This window comes from Rutidosis leptorrhynchoides, chromosome 4 (assembly GCF_046630445.1).
Source record: "Rutidosis leptorrhynchoides isolate AG116_Rl617_1_P2 chromosome 4, CSIRO_AGI_Rlap_v1, whole genome shotgun sequence".
Taxonomy (NCBI): domain Eukaryota; kingdom Viridiplantae; phylum Streptophyta; class Magnoliopsida; order Asterales; family Asteraceae; genus Rutidosis; species Rutidosis leptorrhynchoides.
In genome coordinates this window covers 584,893,093-584,913,908 of record NC_092336.1, presented here as the reverse complement: position 1 = coordinate 584,913,908, position 20,816 = coordinate 584,893,093, and the positions used below count along the sequence as shown (strand labels likewise).

General features: G+C 34.2%; 2 protein-coding genes across 2 annotated transcripts; both read left to right on the top strand.

The window, feature by feature from the left end:
• The first annotated feature begins 4,471 nt into the window (after window positions 1-4,471).
• LOC139845536 (probable sodium/metabolite cotransporter BASS1, chloroplastic) lies at window positions 4,472-7,471 on the top strand. The gene is made up of 7 exons (XM_071835789.1): window positions 4,472-5,122; window positions 5,552-5,645; window positions 5,761-5,794; window positions 5,878-5,932; window positions 6,106-6,189; window positions 6,355-6,642; window positions 7,086-7,471. Exons 1-7 carry the CDS (start codon window positions 4,598-4,600, stop codon window positions 7,248-7,250), a joined length of 1,245 nt encoding a protein of 414 aa, XP_071691890.1. The 5' UTR covers window positions 4,472-4,597; the 3' UTR covers window positions 7,251-7,471.
• Window positions 7,472-9,498: 2,027 nt separating this feature from the next.
• Window positions 9,499-15,518, top strand: LOC139845535 (SH2 domain-containing protein A-like). Its single transcript, XM_071835788.1, has 12 exons — window positions 9,499-9,828; window positions 10,295-10,459; window positions 10,573-10,755; window positions 10,845-10,934; window positions 11,496-11,573; window positions 11,659-11,823; window positions 12,395-12,733; window positions 13,279-13,541; window positions 13,682-13,844; window positions 14,405-14,748; window positions 15,006-15,083; window positions 15,183-15,518. The coding sequence occupies exons 1-12, from the start codon at window positions 9,667-9,669 to the stop codon at window positions 15,211-15,213; spliced, it is 2,061 nt and encodes a 686-aa protein (XP_071691889.1). The 5' UTR covers window positions 9,499-9,666; the 3' UTR covers window positions 15,214-15,518.
• Window positions 15,519-20,816: the final 5,298 nt, after the last annotated feature.

Here is a 20,816-nt window from a genome sequence, read left to right as displayed (position 1 = left end):
TTTACATCCTCAATCGTTAAGTAACTGAAAGAGATGAGATACTAATGTTAAATGTGCAACTGTTTCATATGTTAAATTGTCAATTGAAGTAGTGAAGAAGTAACAACAATATAAAATAAATTCATAGATGATATATTTACATACAAACAACAAATAAACATGACAACTTTAATAATAACAGAAGCACACTTGACGTATTAAAATAACTAACACATCATCACTTAATTAAATCAGTTCTTGTTCAGAGTATTTCTCCATTAAAAGTCAAGCTTCAAACTTAAATTAATTCTTCAATTTATAAAACCCTTATCACAATTTCCCGTAATAATTTTCCAATAAAACACATAAACAACCATATTATCATTGTCGTCGTAAACTAAAACGAAAAACAAATTCAACAAATACATGGGAATACTAATAAAATAAATATACACCCTAAATCTCAACATTATACCTAATATCTTTGAAATACTTTTAAAAATCATATTCGGAACCTTCAAAAGAAGGTAGTAAATGTAATACTAATACCTTTAATCGGTTGATGAACCGGAATAACAGCCTCACCGGACGTTCTCCTTCATCTTGAATATAACCGACATGGATGATTTCCAAATCACAAATCACATTCAGGGTACCTTCTTGTTCAAATCTGAAAGTTCATAAACCCATTAGTTTCTAGTAAATCCAAATTGAAGCAAATCCATTAATTTGAACAATGATTTTGTGGGGATTTTAGTTAGATGATTGACTTTCATGGATGGGTATATTTATTCAACAACTACACTATTTAATCTATTTATACCCCAAAACAATATGTGAGCAAATTGTGTACATGGGCATCTTTAACAACACGTTCAACAACTGAATTCTGCTGTACATGAATATATTTTCCACTAAGGAAATGAGTAATCAAATCAACTACAGCTAACAAAGTCATGACATACATAATTACATCACATATGCAAACAATCAGAGAATTGAAGCTAATACATACCTTTACAATGAAGAGTTACTGGAATCTCAGACGACGACCCAAACCGCATGGTCATCAACGTCAACACATTCTGCATACAGAAAATAATTTGAAGGACGATTGAATACAAATGAAGCAACATTAAAAACTATAAAGACTATTAAACTATACCAGTAGACTCATGCTAAACCACTGATGTTGATTCCATTTGAGAAAACACAATAGACAAAGCTTCCAGAGCAGCAATACATCTTCGCAGGTTGACTAACAATATTATTTTTTTTTTGCCTTTCTCCTCATCGAAATCCCCTTATTCTCTTTGGTTACCTGACGTCCTTAACCATTCGTTAATTGAAATCGAAGCTTTATGAAAGTCTATCCAATATTTTTGCTTTCATCTTCTCTTCAAGTACTTTTGTCTGGTGTAAAAGAGTAAAAAGAATTTGAAACTGGAATAATAAAACTGGCAAGAAAAGATTTACAATTAATATCCAAATATATTTTTGTATGAACTTGAATTTAGAAGTTCAATATCTTCTTCTTCGTCACATGGAGTAGGCATTACCAAAAAAAAAAAAAAAAAAAAAAAAAAAAAAAAAAATCCAACCTAAAAATTAAACAAAACACATATAAATACGTATCTGATCAAGTCATGAAACAACATCAGAAATATGCATCAAATTGACAACGAAGTCATGGGTAAGAAGATTCAACTACATGGATTTGAAATTAAATGCGAATATGAAGCAGAATAATTTTTTAATCCAATAAAATTGAAAGGGTTTTACAAATACTGAAATTTAGACATGGTAATCGTACCTGTAGAAACTTTCAAAAAGACCAAAATTGAAAGGGTTTTGATAAGGTTAGGGTTTTAGGAGTGTTGAAGATTCTGTTTAATAGAGAGTCCTTGGTTGCTCCCTTTCTTTCTCTGTGATCGATATACAAAATCCTTAAAAAGAAGAAGATAAATAAATCATGATTCTCTATAGTAATCTACATATATCATCATCATCATCATCATCATCGTCGTCATCATCATCATCATCATCATCATCATCATCATCATCATCATCATCATCAACACAAACAGAAACAACTCAAGATATAAGTAGCGAAACCCTAACCTTTGAGAGTCATCGATTGCTTCAGCTGCCCAAGATGTCTGGATTCATGTCTTTTATAATTATTGTTAGTTTCACTTATCTGAATTAGATGTATAATTAGTATTTAATTCATGTCTTTGTGATATTTGATAATTTGGTTTCCTGGATAACATGTACTGCGAGGTAGATATTAGTTCATTTTGAGACATATTTATCTTATAATGAGTTCCAACGAACAATGAACCATCAGTAGGATCAACACAATCTAACATTCATCTCAAACAGTAACAACAACATCACTAACTAAAGAGAGAATAACTACTAATTTTTTCCTTTTAAGACAATTCATATCGATTGTTAGGAGGCATTATCAATCCCTTTTCATACCAAAACAGCAAATAAATACTGGAAAAGAAGGTAGCAGCTAAAATGACACATAAAAAAAAACATGCAGTCACAACAAAGAGCAACATTAAACATAGATAAATACATTAACCGTTAACAAATTGTAAAAATTACTTGATAATTATACCTATTGTCAACAGGGACCATGCGAAATCCGAAAATATCTAGCATCAATTGGATGAAAACTAACGGTATCCCAGAAAAAACACATGCGCCAATCGATTAATGTCGGGAACAAATCTATGACGGATGTTTCAAATGATTCGAGAAATTCCCTTCCAAATCCCAAGTGGTTGCGACGAAATTGAAAACCCTAGGGTTACAACACAATTGCTAGCAGCACAAAAAGCCACAAAATTCAAAACCGTAAGGTTAGATGAAAATCGTACAGACAAAAAGCCAGAGAATCCACAACCCTAGGGTTAAATCGTTATATGATTTTTCACAGGTTTAATTGACGATGCCTGAGAAGGATTTAAGAACCCTGGATTTGCTGAACAATCGCAGGAGAGCAGAGAGGAAGAACGTCGGCATCAATGAACCATGAGAGAGGGAAAAGTGGTTGATGATTTGGGGATGAAGAAGAAAGAAGGAAGAAGAAAATTCCAGAGTATTGTGGGAGGAGATGTAAAGGAGGAGGAAGGAGTAAAACGAATTTGGGTCGGGGCAGAGAAGGTTACTGTTAATGGTAGCCGTTGGCCAATCAAATATTGACACCATTTACCACAATTTATATATATATAAATTCCCTTCACATGACCTCATTTCAAACCACAAGGACTTTCGATTCAAGTGTGTGTCTCTGCATTCCAACCCTAATTCTTCAATTAAACCCTTATATTTGCGTAAAAAACATGCGATTGTGAAGCAACAAAAATTAAGTTATATATTCGGACCGACGAACGTGGTTATGATTGGAATGATTTGAAGTAATTATTCCGGTCTTTTAATGTTCTCTACGGTAGCAATTCTAAATAGTGAACATTATAAATTTTAAAACTATTTTTATTTGTTACAGCAACTATCTATCAAACTTGTTTTTCCGATAATATTGTACAATGGTGGAGAGTTTATAGATACTCTAGAAAAGAATTATGTTAATGGTAAGATAACTGTCATATTGACGCTGCCACTTTTTATGTTAATAGGATTAATGATTAATGATATAATTGAGGATTTAAATTATGATGGAAAGAGGGTCATGTAATGCCACTTCTCTTAGACTTAACAGTAATCTGGATTATCGTTTAGAAGCTTTGGCTAGTGATTTGAATATAAAACACTCTATTCAATAGGTGAAGGATCATACATATAGAGATATGAGTGTACACTAAACATGAAAATTTTGAACATATAATTGAGTCTTTTGCGGCATAACACTACTAAGGATAGACATGTCGATTTAGGAAAGGTCTTTGCCCATTAGTACGTAAAAGTGAATATCAAAATATTTATGTTGACAACATACTCGGCTTCATCGAGGAGCTTAGCAAACCCAACTTATGCAACCGTTCAATACATAAATATTAAAATATTGAAACACGTTTGAATCGTGAAACGGTACTGCTTTACCTATTACCCATTAGTTACCCATTACCCACTAGTTTACCCACTAACAATATTTTAAAAAGTGAATATCTTTTTGGTTATTAAAAATTGATATAGCCACCGTTGCAACATAGTTCAACAGTTACCCGTTACCTTTGAAATTGCGGGCTTCATTTGGAGTGGGGAAGTATTTGAGAAGAATGGTGCAGGTTCGATCATTTGGTACGTCGGAATTTTACTTTGACATTCAGGTCGCAAAATAGTAATTAACTTGCTTAAGTGAAGATCTGATCACCGGGTACGTGAAGTATTCTTCTTTGACTTTCGGGTACTCTTCTCAAAAAATATTATATAAAGTCAAAATTAAAAAATAAATACTTTTATATAAAAGAACTATTAAATTAATTTAGGGCAATCTAATTTTTTGAGAAAAAATTGATATAATTCCAAAAACTCACGTGCAAAGCAGCACCCTTATTTTGCCATCTTCTCCGATCTAATTCAACTCTTTATCCACCATCTCCGATCACTTCCGACACTCTACCCAGTGACAACTCGTTACAAAATGCAAGCTTCCTCACTTTCATCCGATCCCATTACTTTTATGCACAAAACAAAACTACTTTCAGGCTCACAAAACCGCCATTTCAAACCCAATTCACAGCTCACATACTCTCACACTCTCACCCAATCCACCTCACTATCATCAAAAAGCACTGCACCTCACAAACCACTAACCTGGAGCTACAGAGGCAAATCTGCCAATTTTCCATCTCCGATTCTCTGCAGCAATTCGTCGAACACCTTGAGTGCAAGTGGTGAAAGTGGTAATAACAGTAGTGGGACGTTTAGAGGTTTGGTGGAGGTGGTTGGGGAGTGGATATCGACTGCGTTTCCAATATGGGTGGCGTTGGGTTGCTTTTTGGGACTTGTTAGACCCAGTTCTTATAATTGGGTTCAACCGCAGTGGACTATGATGGGTATCACTTCAACTATGCTTGGTATGGGTATGACACTTACTTTTGATGATCTTAAAGGGGCTTTATCTATGCCGAAAGAGTTGTTGACCGGGTTCCTTCTTCAGTACTCGGTTAGTTTTAGGTGAATCTTATGCTTGTGTGATTCAATATGCATCTTGATTATGAACCTTGATCTTGTTAAATTCGTTGTTAACTGAAAACTAAGACAATTGGTGGTCAGCGTCTTTAGAAACGAACACTGCACACTTTGTAAATGAGTGCTTATTTTGCTTTACTGGTCGAATGATAAAGCTTTCATCTTTATATTGAAATGTGATATAGAATACAACAATGAGAACAACACACAGAATTACTACTAATATTCTATTAAACATGAAAACACTAATTTAAGGTAGGCATGTTACATGTGTGAGTAGAAACTTGAATCTGAATTAGATAAAAGTCGAAACCAGTAAAGTCTGATAGATTCGATGCTTGCAGCAAACTTTGTCGGTTTGAAATTCGGGATCATACTTAACAGAGTGTGTTTATTATTACAGGTAATGCCGTTATCAGCATTTTTTATCAGTAAACTCTTAAATTTACCCTCGTATTATGCCGCGGGTCTGATATTGGTTGGCTGCTGCCCTGGGGGTGACTATTCTCTTCTATCTTCCTTTCCTTTTTATAACGTATTTTTTTCCTGATATATACTGTTGTACTCTCATCTCGATTCAGTCATTGAGTTTTTTGAAGTTTTTTATGCCAGGGACCGCAAGTAACATTGTAACTTACATCGCAAGGTATGTATATTATACATCTGATATGGCTATATGTTCCTTATTTTTTCTTTACATCACTAACTCAAGTTTTGGCTTTTTTTTAGGGGAAATGTTGCCCTATCAGTATTAATGACTGCTGCAAGCACCGTGTCTGCTGTGGTTGGTACTTAACCTTTTCTCAATAATTATGTATCATGTATATATAATATATATTGCTCATTCACCTAAAATGGAAAATCCACTTGTAGCGAGATGATTTTCATTGTTTCTCACTTGTACCTAAGTGTGTGTGCATTGCTATAGAGTCTAATCGATTAGGTTGCTATTATCAGGTTATGACTCCAATTCTCACCCACAAGTTAGCTGGGCAATTTGTTGCAGTAGATGCAATTGGACTCCTTTCTTCCACACTGCAGGTTATACTCCTTTTTGGTTGCTTATTGTTTAATGTGGATGATAAATGGATGGATAAAGAAGTAATTATATATGAAACTTGAACTTATGGGACTGAGGGATTAATCATTTTTGTTCTCTTCTAGTTGATTGAGTTTTACTAATTAACATGTTACATTGTTAAAAAGGTTGTGCTGCTTCCTGTGTTGGTGGGTGCATTTATGAACCAATACTTTAAACGGGTTGTGCGGATTGTATCTCCAGTGATGCCACCACTTGCTGTAGCAACAGTAGCTGTACTTTGTGGGAATGCAATTGCTCAAAGTGCTTCTGCAATACTTATGTCTGGTCAACAAGTTGTTCTTGCTGCCCTGCTCCTTCATACATCTGGATTCTTTTTCGGTTATCTCCTTTCAAGAATTCTCGGGGTTGATGTTTCTTCTTCAAGAACAATATCTATTGAGGTTGGCATGCAGGTAAGCAACTTTCTATCACTCTATTAAGGTGCAAAAAAGACTTGTACTTTTTAATAACCGCCTTAGTAAAGTCAACATTAACCACTTTGTACAACACATTAGTGCAACTTAACAACAGCTTTAAAGGTTGTCGTTAGGAAATTCCTTATTTTTTAGTGAATTTGATTTTGTAATAATAAGTGTTCGAGTATGAACCCACAACCTCTTGACTTTTAAGCTACATTAATACGACTAGGCTAAAGGCTTGTTGGTGTGTTTGTGATCACAGTTACCACATGCTTTTATAAAAAAAATGTACAAATTAGTACTGCCAAGTCGCTTTAGCCGTTACCCAACACTCACTTGTTGCCACCTCTATATATATACTAAAGCCTACATTTATAAATTTGGCTTTCAATTGATTATAGGACGTCTTTTGATGCATTCGAACTGTGTTGTTTCAGAACTCGGTGCTTGGTGTAGTTCTTGCTACAAACCACTTTGCAAATCCTTTAACTGCCGTACCATGCGCTGTTTCTAGTGTTTGTCACTCGATCCTTGGGAGTGCACTAGCAGGAATATGGAGACGAATTCAACCTGAAACTCAAGAAGTGAAACATGACCCTTAAATCTCAACTTTTGTTGTATAAACTGGTCTTTTTTAGTTTAGTAGCACAAAATCTAGACCTTCTTGTACTACAAATTGTTATACCATTGTTAAAATTATTGTGGCGCCTGCACTAGTTATCATAAATCATAAGAACTGTATGCATGATTTTACCGGTATGTATGGTGTTTAGGCTGCCAAAGACTTGTATTATGTCACACCTATTTATGTTCATTGCCATAACTCATAGGACCCTTAAATATGATGCCAGCATTAGTTTGATCACAACCACCTTCGTATCTCTCAACAGAGCAGTTGGGGATTTATATAATTTTCACTTTGAATATATTCTCTTTGTATCGGCATTGGTTTGAGTTTATAATTAAGAGGATGTCAGCATTATTGGTGCTTCGAATTGAAATTGGCTTCCCTGTGGACTTTTTATTTGGTTTAATTGCTTATGTATGTTTGTGTTTCATGTGTACTGATTTGAATTTACACTTCTGGTATTGCATTGAATTCATGGATAACGATGGTTTGCTGGTGATGTGGCTTACGCATGGGTGGTTATACGATGGTTGTGGGGTGATACAGATGTTTCACGTATAAATAAAAATTATGTCAACATTCAATGGACGTTTGGGAGACTTTACAAGTGGTGGGGTTGGGTGCGGTTACAAATCTTAGCATCAACGAAGCCTTCTGAGGTAAATGTAATCGTGCTTTATCCCCATTGGGTTCGAGTTTATGGCAAGCTATGGAATGGATTTGTCATTTGTGCGTACCTAATATGGCGTAACCGTAATCAAAAAGTGTTCGTGAACTCAAGTTGGAACGGGCCGACGGCTTTGACGAAAATTCAACTTATATCCTTCGATTGGATTGCGACGCGTTTCAAACACCGGAAGATTGTATGCCAAGAATGGTTCAACAATCCCTAGATCTACTTTGTCTAAGAGTTTATGTTTAGTTACTTTTGATTAGTTGCTCACTCCGCAACCGAGTTAACTCAGTTTATTTGTATGTTTCGAGTTACTCTTATCGTGTAAGTTATAATGGGTTAGGCCCCCTTTGTTGGCCCTTGTGTTAATATATTCTTGCTTTTTGGAAGAAAAAAAATAAATAAATAAAGACGACACCACACAAAACGCCACATCGTTGTGAGATATCTAAACATTATCACACGTGTACACTTATCGTAAATCTCCTTGTTTTCGAAATCTAATGGTCCAAGTTACCTATATCTATATCAACATGTAAAAAACCAACGTACTAACAACATTGATATTGATATTTGATATGTACTTTAATTTAATAAAATGCCTTATTTACCTTGAAACAAAACAAAATACTTATCTAATTACACTTGTTTGTTAGATATCTATAGTGATGACACTGATGTAGGGTGATCGGGAAGGTTTTGAAAGTTCAAATGTGATGTGGTAAGGTTGTGAATAAATGTGTGTAATGAGAAATGTTCTAAAAGAGGCTTGTAAGAAGGTTAAGAATGTGTCAACATGATTGAAACTTGGGTGAAAAGAATATGAAAAAATAACAAGAAAATGTTAAAGCCCATGTTGTTTCCCTTTCAAATAGATAAATAAATAGTTGACTTGACAGTATAATAACAAATACAATCCGGTAATTAGAGTACGAGTTATCCGTGTCTATTTTTCAGTATCAATTTCCAAGTCGAAAATGAACTTTGAAATTGATTAAAGTGAAGTGTCGTTTGGTGTCCATTTCGCTGTCCATTTCAAGGTCGAATATGACGTTGACCAATAACAAAATAGAATAATTTAAAAAAAATAAAAAAATATATTAAACCCACCGTTCCTTGCTCGACTTTGAAAACCGACGGCGAGATCGACGCCGGCCTGGGGTCGACGCCGGCCTGGGGTCGACTAACGGTCGATCCTGGCGTCGGTGAGTGGCGGCGAAGAGTGATGACGGACACCGAGTTCTCTTAGCTTTTTTCGTGTTGCATCAAAGCTATTTTTTCACTGACTCAGATTATTAGATATAATTTTTAATTTAATTAAATTTGGCAAGAAGAATTTAAATCTCACTTGATATAAACCTTAAAAATGTTAATTGAATGATGTCATCCTTGATAACAGTAAGTTAAAGCATATAATGACTTTTATTCACTGGGGTACTAAACTGTTTTATGTAAAACTATAGGGACTTTTTCTGAAACTATCAGTCTAACTCCAAATATAAAATTGACTTCAACTTGACGGCAAAAGTATTTTAGGTGTTTTATACATTTCCACCCATTTTCAAGAACCACCACCGAACAACCTAACCAACCGTTATATAACTGTCGCCGGTTCGTGAAGAATCAAAAACCCAATTCCTTCACTTGTGTTCCTGTTCTTCAATTGCCCTAAATTCTAATTCTTGATCAGTTTCTTTCTTTAAAAGAATCGGTCAAAATGAGCACAATTGTGGATAAAGATGGCGGTTACTCATCACTAAACAACTTGAAATTGGAAATCGCTAAAAATAATGAGAGCAAGTGTGAAACTTTTTCACTCTGTTTTTGGCTTTATTTACCTGCAGATTCATCCCCTTTTCCTTCTACCCTTATTCGTCAGGTTTTTTTTTTTTTCTTTTTTCTTTTTCTTCTAATTGTTACTACCGATTTATGGGTTTACTATGGAACCCTAGAGTTGTTGAAAATTTTGCATCTTTTTATTTTTTTTCCCTTGAAGAATGATCACACGTAGATATAAATATTAGGTTTTGATGACTAAGGACACAAATTTTATATAGTTTACAGTTGATATATATATATATATAAATCGGTGTATGTGAATGAAGAAAATATAAATTTGAAGCTTACTTTGAGGTGTTTTTACATTATATCAATTATAACCTAAATATACATCATTATTCACATGCCATTGAAACTACTGACATGTAAAAATCCTTTTATGATATGGGTTTTGTTGCTAATGATGATTCTTTGTAATGGGTAATTTTTTTATCTGAATTATGCTAGTGGGTCAGTGGATGATTAGGTTTTTAATAACAAAAAGCTCTCCTTTTTTGGCTTTGCAGCATCATTCAGATTTAACTAGCAATGCCCCATTTCTTGCGTTGACTGAAAGTAAAGAAATGGTTCTTTACTGCATACGTAATGACGTAACCCCAGGTACCCAAACTCCAAGTGCAAGAAGCAAGAATGAAATACCTGTAAATAAATGGGTTCACATTGGTTGTGAGGTATACGATAAGCACATCTTTGTAATTCTTCTCAAATCATGATATATTATTGCTTGTTTGTATCTTTGATTAACATGATAATATTGAGTTTCATAATTGTTTGTTTTAATCAGGTATCTACTGATACTACCCGACTTTACTTTAATAGTGAGATTGTGGGAGAAGTTCGTGTAACTTGCCCGTTCGATAGTTTAAAAAAGATTTCTTTAATTGGTGCGAACGAAAATGAAACGGTTGATGTATATGGGGTGGAAATCTTGCCTAACTTGTCATCTATCAAAGATTACTTTGTTAAGGTGCATCTTTACCTTATTTGTATTTTAATATTTGTCGAGTTCATTCATGTCGTTAATTTATATACTCATAATTTGGTTTTTGTTGCTAGGACCCACCGGTGCAACTGTATTTTGATAGTACGAGTGCTACTGACATTGAAGAAGAGTGTGATGGTGTGTGGAGCGTTGTTGGCGGCAAGGTATGATTTAAATAGATGTTTCCCGTGAAGTATTAAAATATAACTACTTGCGTGTTTAACTATCTTATTATGTCACCGTACCATATTTTGGACTTTTTCTTCAGTATAGTTGTCTCTGTAGAAAAATAAGCACGTTCATATAATTTTTACTGTTCTTGGGCTGCTATGCTCAAGGTGACAAGGTAGCATGCAGAACGAAACATTTTTGGTTTGGATGATTAGATTTTGAGTCAGATAATTAGTCAATTAGTGTCCGGATACTAAATAATATTACGTTTATCTCAATAATTATTTTCTTATGCTAACTCCTTACCCGTACCTCCATATCTTGTTAATTTAACTAGTATTTAATAAGTCAGAATGATAATCTTTTTTCCCGAACACTTGAAACTTATCAATGGTGCTTCAGCTCATAACAACCACTTTAAACCCGCATCGAGAAACTCCTTTTGACTTTCATTTCATTGTAAATCTAACAAACGTTGGGATTCTTTACGTTTATAATGTTTCCATATTTTTGATCTTTGAAATTGTTTTTTTTTTTTTTTTGCTGCTATGCAGATATCTTGTCGTAAAAGCTTCTCAGTTGATGTTGTTTTAAAGGATGCATTCAGGCACCTGGTGAACAAAGAAATGGAGGTTATTAATGCAATCCGACACTTCCATTGTTAATAACGTTCTTTTAAAATGAGTTTACATAGTTTCTTTTTTATTTTATTTGCAGGTTTTTGCTACACTTACATATGCTGACAATGGTGAACATGTTGAGAATACAGACGATTCAGAAACCCCATTATTGACGACTAGTGATGGAATCGAGTTTGCTTCTTGTGATAGACCAAGTAAACTAATAAATGGGCGTGCTTCGTTTAGGCTTAAGATATCTCAGGTATTTTGTAGGAAAAAAATTTACTTTTAATATTGACACGATTCTAGTGACAAATTGTTAACCTTTGTTAAGTTAATAGATACTTATGTTTTTATCTTTCTTAGTTTATAATCAGAAAGAGTCACTTTAGTAAACTAACTACCATTCTTACGGGTAAGAAATAAAAAAGTTAAAAAGGAACACCAAAAGTTTCAATAATGCCCGATTGAAGTTATTTTGGATCAATGTGTCACTTTCGGTGTGCATTTTATAAGTGTGATTATTGCAACTAAAGAATCATAAAATTAGTTGCATATGCTATTGTCCTGATCTGATTATGTTGACAATAAAGTATTAGAATCGTAATTAGGTTACCTGAACAGTCAAAAACTATCATGAGATCAAATGTCAATAGTAAGTCTAAATGCACATAAAAGAAAAATGCTTATTCTTGTGCGTAGCATAGTGTTTATTTGTCTTTTTCTGCATATTCACTATAGAGGTTATTACTTTGCAAGTAAAATTAAAAACAATGGTTCGAATAGTCTGTAAATTGAATGTTACTATCATTATTTATTTTCTGTGATTTCAGCTTTCATCAAAGTGTGATAACAGGCTGTTTCGTGTTAAATTCAACATCCCAAAAATGGGAAATAAACATCCATTTCTTGAAGTATTCTCACCTGCTATTCGATGTATATCACGTAGCCGCAATACACGCCCGTCTACTTTGATATGGAAACGGTCAACCTCTGCCATCCATGTAGTTAGTGGGACCCCATGGCTCGATGGTTGCTCTGTTGAACCTATTAATAATGTTGTTCAAGAACCAAAACCTGCACCATCATCAAAGCGGGTCAAGTTGGGTCAAGGACCCACTTTAGTGAACTTACAATCTGATAATAATTCGTTAAAACAACAGGATCATCAGGTAAATATCTAATCTTTTTTTGTTACTAGTTCATTTAAATGTTCGATTATACTTAACAACTACAAGTGGGTATTTGAGTGAGTTTTCTCCAACTTGAAATCGCAATAATCAGTTATTAATGTTTCGAAAAACAATTTCTTTATGGGTCAAATAATCTCTTATAGGTCAAACAATTTCTAATTGTAAAATAGAATTTCCTGTTTACCCTTTCTTGTAACTTAATTTGGGAGATATCTATTCAACATTATAAAAAAGGTGTCTCCTTTCACAAAATTGTCCTTTTTGGTCCTTTATATCCATTACTAGTTATATTTTACATAACTGGAATTTACCAGTCGTCCGATATTCTGACTATAACGATTTAAACAGTTGAAGCACATTTGAACAATATCTTCTACAACCCGTTTTATTACAAATCGTTATCGATATGAAGTATTTACATAATCATTTTCAGAAATTATAAAAGCATGTTGGTGAGATTATATAATCTTTGAATTGGATTTTGTAAAAAAAACTGATCGGTTTGACTTATTGTTTTGCATCAGGATCATAGATTGACTTTGACTTCAGATATCAGAGAAGAAACGCATGAACGAAAAGACAACACGCCATGTGATTCGGAGAGTAGTGAAGCAACAAACACATCTAATGGAAGTCCGATTTCAGATCTAAATGTCTTCAAATATTGCCTTGGATCCTTAACTGAAAAATCTAATCTTTTAAAGGAACTTTCAACCTCAGCTTCTGAAAAAGATATTATGGACTTTGCGGTTCATGTTTCCCAGTACTCTGGCTGTTTTCATCATCGGTAATATGCTTTTAAATCTTGAAAAAGAGCGCACCTTTTGTTTTAGAATTAAAAATATATAATTTATGATTATTTTTCTCGTTTTGGAAATTGATCGTGATGAGGGATTTTTATTTATATTTGTTTTGGTGGGATTTCAGGAATCAAATTAGAATTTCAAAAAGAATGTTAGAGGATGGAACAAAGGTTTGGAATTTGTTATCACAAAGCAACCATGAAGTTATGTTGGATAGAATGTTTTATGTGCTCGGTGACCAGTTTATAAAAATTTCTGGCTGCCGCAACAGATTTTTGGCACCACATGTAAGCGTGTCATCTGTGTAAATATTTGCTTTGTTATTATATAGATACTTTTATAAATATAAGACCTGTTGAATATAATTAGAAAACTTTATTATTATCCAATTTTTTGGAAGAATGTGATTTACAGATGCCCTTCAACCGATTTGACATGTTTGTTTATATTAAAGAGACAAAATATCACGTATGGTCCCTGTGGTTTGTATCAGAAATCACCGGTGGTCCCTGTGGTTTGCATTTTGGATCACCGATGGTCCGTGTGTTGCATATCCACGGGACCATCCTTAACGAGAAAATGCAAACCACAAGGACTACCGGTGATTCAAATGCAAATCACAGGGACCATCCTTGATGGGAAAGAAGTACAGGGATCACCGGTGATTTCTAATACAAACCACAGGGACCATTCGTGATATTTTGCTATTTTAGAGTTGCACGATTTCCTTGTTAGAGATAAACCATGTATGGGTGGACCCATTTGTAGCTAAATGGGTCATAATTCTTCCTCTAAAATGATGGGTATCAAATAAAATGCTAATCTGAAATTGATTATAAATTTGCAGGATTTTGAGGTTTTACGAAGAATAAGTGGTTGCCAGGAGCCCGTGACCCGAGAAAACTTTGAGAAGTTGTGGTGTTGGCTATACCCTGTAGCTTTCGGTTTATCACAAAACGGACTTAACAATTTGTGGGATTCAAGATGGATCGAAGGACTTGTTACGAAAGAAGAAGCGGAAATTTCACTTCATGGCCCGGGAAACAGCCTTGTGGACCCCGGTACATTTATTCTTAGGTTTCCTACCTCGAGGAGCTGGCCCCACCCTGATGCCGGTAATCTTGTTGTGACTTATGTTGGTAGCGATTATGTCATCCATCATAGGACACTCTGTCTCGACTTCTTTCACAGGTACGCAATACATGACTTACAGCAGGGGGTATTTTGATGTGTGATATAAAATTGGTTATCTGATTATTTGAGAAATATTAAATTACTTATTAAACCAAATATCTCACTCTCATTATATTTGTTAATGAAACAGGGCTAAAACGATCCACAAACAATACATTGTCGTATTTTTAACTGAAATGTTTTTACAATATATAAGGTCTTTTTCTAGTATGTGTTAGTTTTCATCATCGTACAATCGGGTTCTGCATTTGTAGTTGTGGTGGGAATACAAGGAATGGGAAATCGCTGAAAGAGATGCTACTCGAGGAACGTGAACTATCTCGACTAGGAAGGCAAGATAATATATTTTTTTGCTTATTTATTTATTTATTTATTTATTTTGGCTCTTGGGTTTGTATGTGAACTAATAATGAGATTGCTTGAAACTGCAGGATTACAACAAGAAATTTTCGGCGTGTGTGAAGTATCTGTTGTTGTATACAATTTGGTGCGGTAATCAGAAATATGCAACATATATACAGTTAGTTTCTGGTGCCGTGCCTTTTTTAACAAATATTACATCTCTGTTACAATGCTAAATCATTTCTGACCTTATATGTCTTATTGTTTGGGAGATGTTTTATACATACTCATTTGGCACAAGTATCACCTTCCTATCAGGTATGCACACATATTTTAGGCGTGGTAACATTACTAAATTTGGATATTAAATAAAATGGAAGAAGCAGTAATTGGACTTTGCTAAAATAGTTGATATAGAATGGGCCAAGTAGTTCAATGGGTGGTTACAGGTTAGTCTTTTTAGCAGGAGAGTGAGTCGTATTGGCATGGCTCAGCCCACATTTTTAATTGTCGTTTCAACTTTCAAGGTTCGAAGTTACTATTTGTTATGGGTAGTTTGGTAGAAAACATTAAGGTTTTATCTTTTAAAGCCGTTGATCGCCCCTCATTTCTTTAACGAGTAGTGTAGTAAGAGGTGAGCTATTAAAAGAAATAAAATATAAGAGTGAAATTAACGATTTCTTATAGTTAATTTTTCCAAGTAAACGCCATTTTGAAGGAAATAAGGATGATTATCATTTGGTGTTGTAAATGAGCCGATGTGTTTGCGAGATACTTGTCCTCGACTCATTAAAAGTTTGATTCGAGTCGAGCTTAACGATCTCTAGCCGGAGTTTATAAATATTTTGAAGGTTCTTTAATAAACGAACTCGAACTCGAACAAACTTACAAGCCTTGTGATTTTTTTTCAACATTCCTTAGTGCTGTCATTCGTTCCTTAGTGTTGTCATTATGGTGCATAAATATATTTTACATCTGAATAACTAATATCAATAAGTCAATATTAACCACTATGTATAACACATGTACACATGTTGAAGACAATCATCAAGGTTGCCGTTAGAAAAATCATTTATTTATATATATTAACAATTAACAATTATATTTATAATAATAATATGCTATTTCCGGTTTAACGGTATCAAGTTATCAACCTTGAGGTTGTGAGTTTGAGTTTCGTCGTGGACAAAAAGTGTGTGCGTGCGTGTGTGTTTCTTGTTAGAGATGGGCAAAAAAACCGGATCCAGATCCGATCCGGTGACCCGATCCGGAACCGGACAGAACTAGAACCGGACACGCAGAAATCCGGATCCGGATCCGAGATCCGATCCGGTTCCAACCGGATCCAGATTTTCAAGACCACCGGATTTTTTCCGGATATAAATCGGATTTTATCCGATCCGGTTTGGATCCGGATCCGATCCGGTTTTTCAAAAAAATAGCCGTTTTTTTTTTTTTTTTTTTTTTGCATTTTCAGCCTTTTTTTGCAGTTTTTGAGTTTTTTTTTTTTTTTTTTTTTTTTTTTTTTTTTTTTTTTTACCATTTTAACCCCACAGTCCATTATAAATACATGGTAATGCCTTGATTGAAAATGCACCAACAAACATTCTCATATTTCTTTCTAAATCACTAAATATTCTCTAATCTCTACTTACTTATCCCATATGGATAATTCACAAGCTTCCGCTTCCGCTTCCGTTGAAACATCTTCACAAGGCTACACTTCGGCCGATGTTGATTACAAAAAAGAAACAAAGCGAAAAGGGGACGTTTGGTCCAAATTCGAGTTGTGTGTAATGAAGGATGGTGCGGAAAAAGCTCGTTGTACACAATGTATGAAGTTCATGGGTGTTTCGGGTAATACAACGTTAAGAAAACATCTTGACAAAAGTTGTAGTGCAAGGCAAGACCCGAGACAACAAACAATGCGGGCCGATGGTTCAATTTTTGAATACGATGCTGAAGCTCTTCGGCAAGATTTGTCAAGGTTTGTCATTCAACAAGCGCTTCCTTTCAACCACTTCGACAATCCAAGGCTTACGGAGCTAATTCAGAATCGACTACAACCGCGATATAGCAATGTAAGTCGTTCTACCTTAAGACGTGACGCCTTTAAATTATGGAAAAAAGCTAAAACTGAAATAATTGAAGGTTTTCGAACATATAAACATAGGGTTTCTATAACTTGTGATGTTTGGAGCGCACCACATGGAACGGCAAATTCTTATTTAGCCGTTACCGCTCATTGATTTAATCTCGATTCTTGGCTTTTAATGAAACGTGTTATCGATTTTAAAATATTTGGTTATCCACATAACGGTAATAATATAAAAAAAGCGTTACAAGACACTTTAGAAGAATATAATTTAATCGATAAAGTTTTTACAATTTCGTCGATAAAGTTTTTACAATTTCGTTAGATAATGCATCTAATAATGATACGGCCATGAGTGAGTTAAAAATTGCACTTAGACCGATTTTAAATGGTGCATTTATTCATACACGTTGTGTTGCTCATATTATAAACTTGGGAGTTCAAGATTGTTTAGTTTTTTGTTCTTCATTAAAAGAAAAATTTAGAAGATTATTAGTAACGATTTATCGTACGAGCAACGCACGACATCATAACTATAAGGCTTTTGTTAAAGATTGTCATGGCACTTGGTTAGGTCCTTATTTTGATAATAAATATATAAGATGGAATTCTACTTGTTTAATGTTCGAAAATATTTTACGTTAAAAAGAAACGTTAATCGCTTTTAATAGAAAACTACTTAGAAAGGGATTTTCCGAACCAATTAGTGACGACGAATGGGATGACTTGGAATCATTAACAAGATTTTTACAAGTTTTTAAAGAGGCATCAACAATGTTATCGGGTGTTTATTACCCAACTAGCGTACTAGTTTTGGAACAATTTTATATAATGACGGAAAAAATATGCGAATTTGCGAACTCAAATATGTTATTTTTAGACAAGCGATTTTTCATATAAGAAAAAAACTAAAAAAATATTTTGGAGAGATACCGAAGGTATTTTTATGTGCGGCCGCACTTGACCCACGATTAAATTTTAATGGGGTTGAACGATTAATGACAACAATATATACCAACTTTGATTGTGTGCATGGTATTTTCGATGACGAACCCAACTATCTTTTGAACCAAGTACACGCTTTTAATGATGTTTTTGAGAATATGTTTGGTATTTATGCAACAAAATATGGTCGACAATCAAACCCAATTGTTGACCAACCCGGATCATCTTCTCGAAGGAGCCGAGACCTCAAAATAAGTCTTTTTAACTTGGTACGTGAAGATGCTTCCAAACGTGCACGAACATCGGCACCCACAAGCGAGTTGGGAAATTATAAGATGGCAAACTTTGCACTAAACATGAGTGAAGAACGATTTAACAACCTTGACATTTTAAAATGGTGGGAAACAAAACAAGACACATATCCAATATTAAGCATTATGGCTCGTGACTTATTTACCGTTCAAGCTTCAACCGTAGCTTTCGAATCGGCATTTTCTTTGAGTGGTCAAATTATATCGGAAAGAAGGTCAAGACTTACCCCCCAAGCCGTGAAAGTATGTGTATGTTTGAAAGATTATTTGGATGGGGTAGATAGGATACAAGATCAAACTTCATTAGAAGGTCCGTTATATAACGACATTGAAGAATGTATAGAGTATGAAGAAAATTTAGCGGGATTATCACCTACAACAACCGAAGAGAATTCCGACAATGAACTAAACGAAGTGGATGAAGGTAAATATGAAGCGTTTGATATGGACCAAACCGAAATGAATGTATCGGGTTACCAACAAGCTTACCTTTCTCTAGTTGATGACCCCGCTTTTGAAGACTATGATCGAAGGCACCGTCCTCAACGCGCTCAACAAGATAACACATTTGGGTCATTTGACGACTAAAGTATAACGGGTGATGGCAATGCCGAAGCTCGATATACTTTAGTCTTAATACATTATTGGGTGATGGCCATGCCGAAGCTCGAAATGTATTAATTATAATTGTATTGTTCGAATAAAAGTGTTGTTATTTTTATTATTGTATCGTTCGAATAAAAGTGTTATTTTTATAATTGTATTGTTCGAATATTGTTATTTATATTATCTATTTTGTTGAGCATTATAACTTTTCTTTATACCGATTATATTATTGTTGTCAAACGTAAAAAAAAAAAAAATAGAACCGGTAAAAATATAATTCGCAAAATCGAATCCTAGTCCAAGAAAAATCCGAAAAAATCCGATCGAGATCCGAAAAAGAACCGATTCCGGAAAAAATCCGAAAAAAATCCGACGCCGAGAACCGGAACCGGTTCCGAAAAATCCGGACAAAAAAATCCGGTTTTTTTTTTTCCGAATCCGGTTTTTTATCCGGTTTGTGCATCTATATTTCCTGTCCAATAATATATATTTAATAATATAATGATAGTCGCAGAAGCTTTCGGTGGCCCGTGAGTCCGTGACGACGAATGATAGCTTTAATAGTTCATTGAAATTTATATTTTTGAATTTCACTTATTACTAATTTAGTATCGGTATAGTAGGCCTTTACGGTCACTCCACTAGTGGCTCGGCTTCGTCCTATACCTTGACCATCTTCAGAAGTTTTAAATAATCTACTGATCAAAGGGTGTAAGTGTGACGACCCGGAAATTTCTGACCAAATTTAAACTTTATCTTTAAATGATTTAACGTTTTCGACACGATAAGCAAAGTCTGTAAAACTAAATCTCAAAATTTTTGAACTATTCAAGTACTCTTCGGTTGTTCTCAACGATTTGCGAACCATTATATGTAAATAGATACATATATATACTATAACTTGAAAACGTAACAAAGTTTTAATTGCATGATACCGTACATTAAACTTATTGGTTTATATATCTATTTGAATATATATGATTTCAAGTTATTTAGTAAACGATAGTAACATTCAATTATTGATTCGATTAATATTTAGATAAGTTAACTAAAACGTTTAAGATGAACCAGTAAAACACTAATTTGCTACAGTATTTTTGAATTGCTACAGTACCCGAAAAGCTACAGTGTTTTCGAAAATTACTATTTGCTACAGTAAAAAAACTTTGCTACAGTAAAACACTATTTCAAAAATGAAAATGTATATATATATATATATATATTAACAAATAGCGAAACGATGATTTATAGAAGTAAATGACCAAAACACTCGAAAGTTTAAGATATACTTTGAGTGGTGTAGTTTATGGATAATTTAAGGCTATATTTTGACAAAGGTACGTGTCACGAAACGTAAAATGCAAGTTTTCTAAGTGTACGAAAGGACATTCGAAAAACCGGAACCGGGACATAAGTTGTAGCGACCCGACCAAATCATGTTTGACGGCGCCGTCTACTTAGGTCCCGTTACGTGGTCATAAGTCTTTAAAACAACGTTTGACCAAAAGTATGTCGCATTTATTTCAAAAGTAAGGATGTTTCAAGGTTTACAAAGTAGTTGGACAACTAGATACATAACAAAGTCTAAAGTACAATTGAAACATATGCGACACAAATTTAAAAGTAGCCAAAAGACGCTCCACGTATGCATGTATACTCGATATCCAAGCAAAGCATCAAAAGTAATGAGCGGAAGCATGTATCACAAAACGTTCAAGGACCTGTGAAAAACATAGAATCTGTCAACGAAAACGTTGGTGAAATCA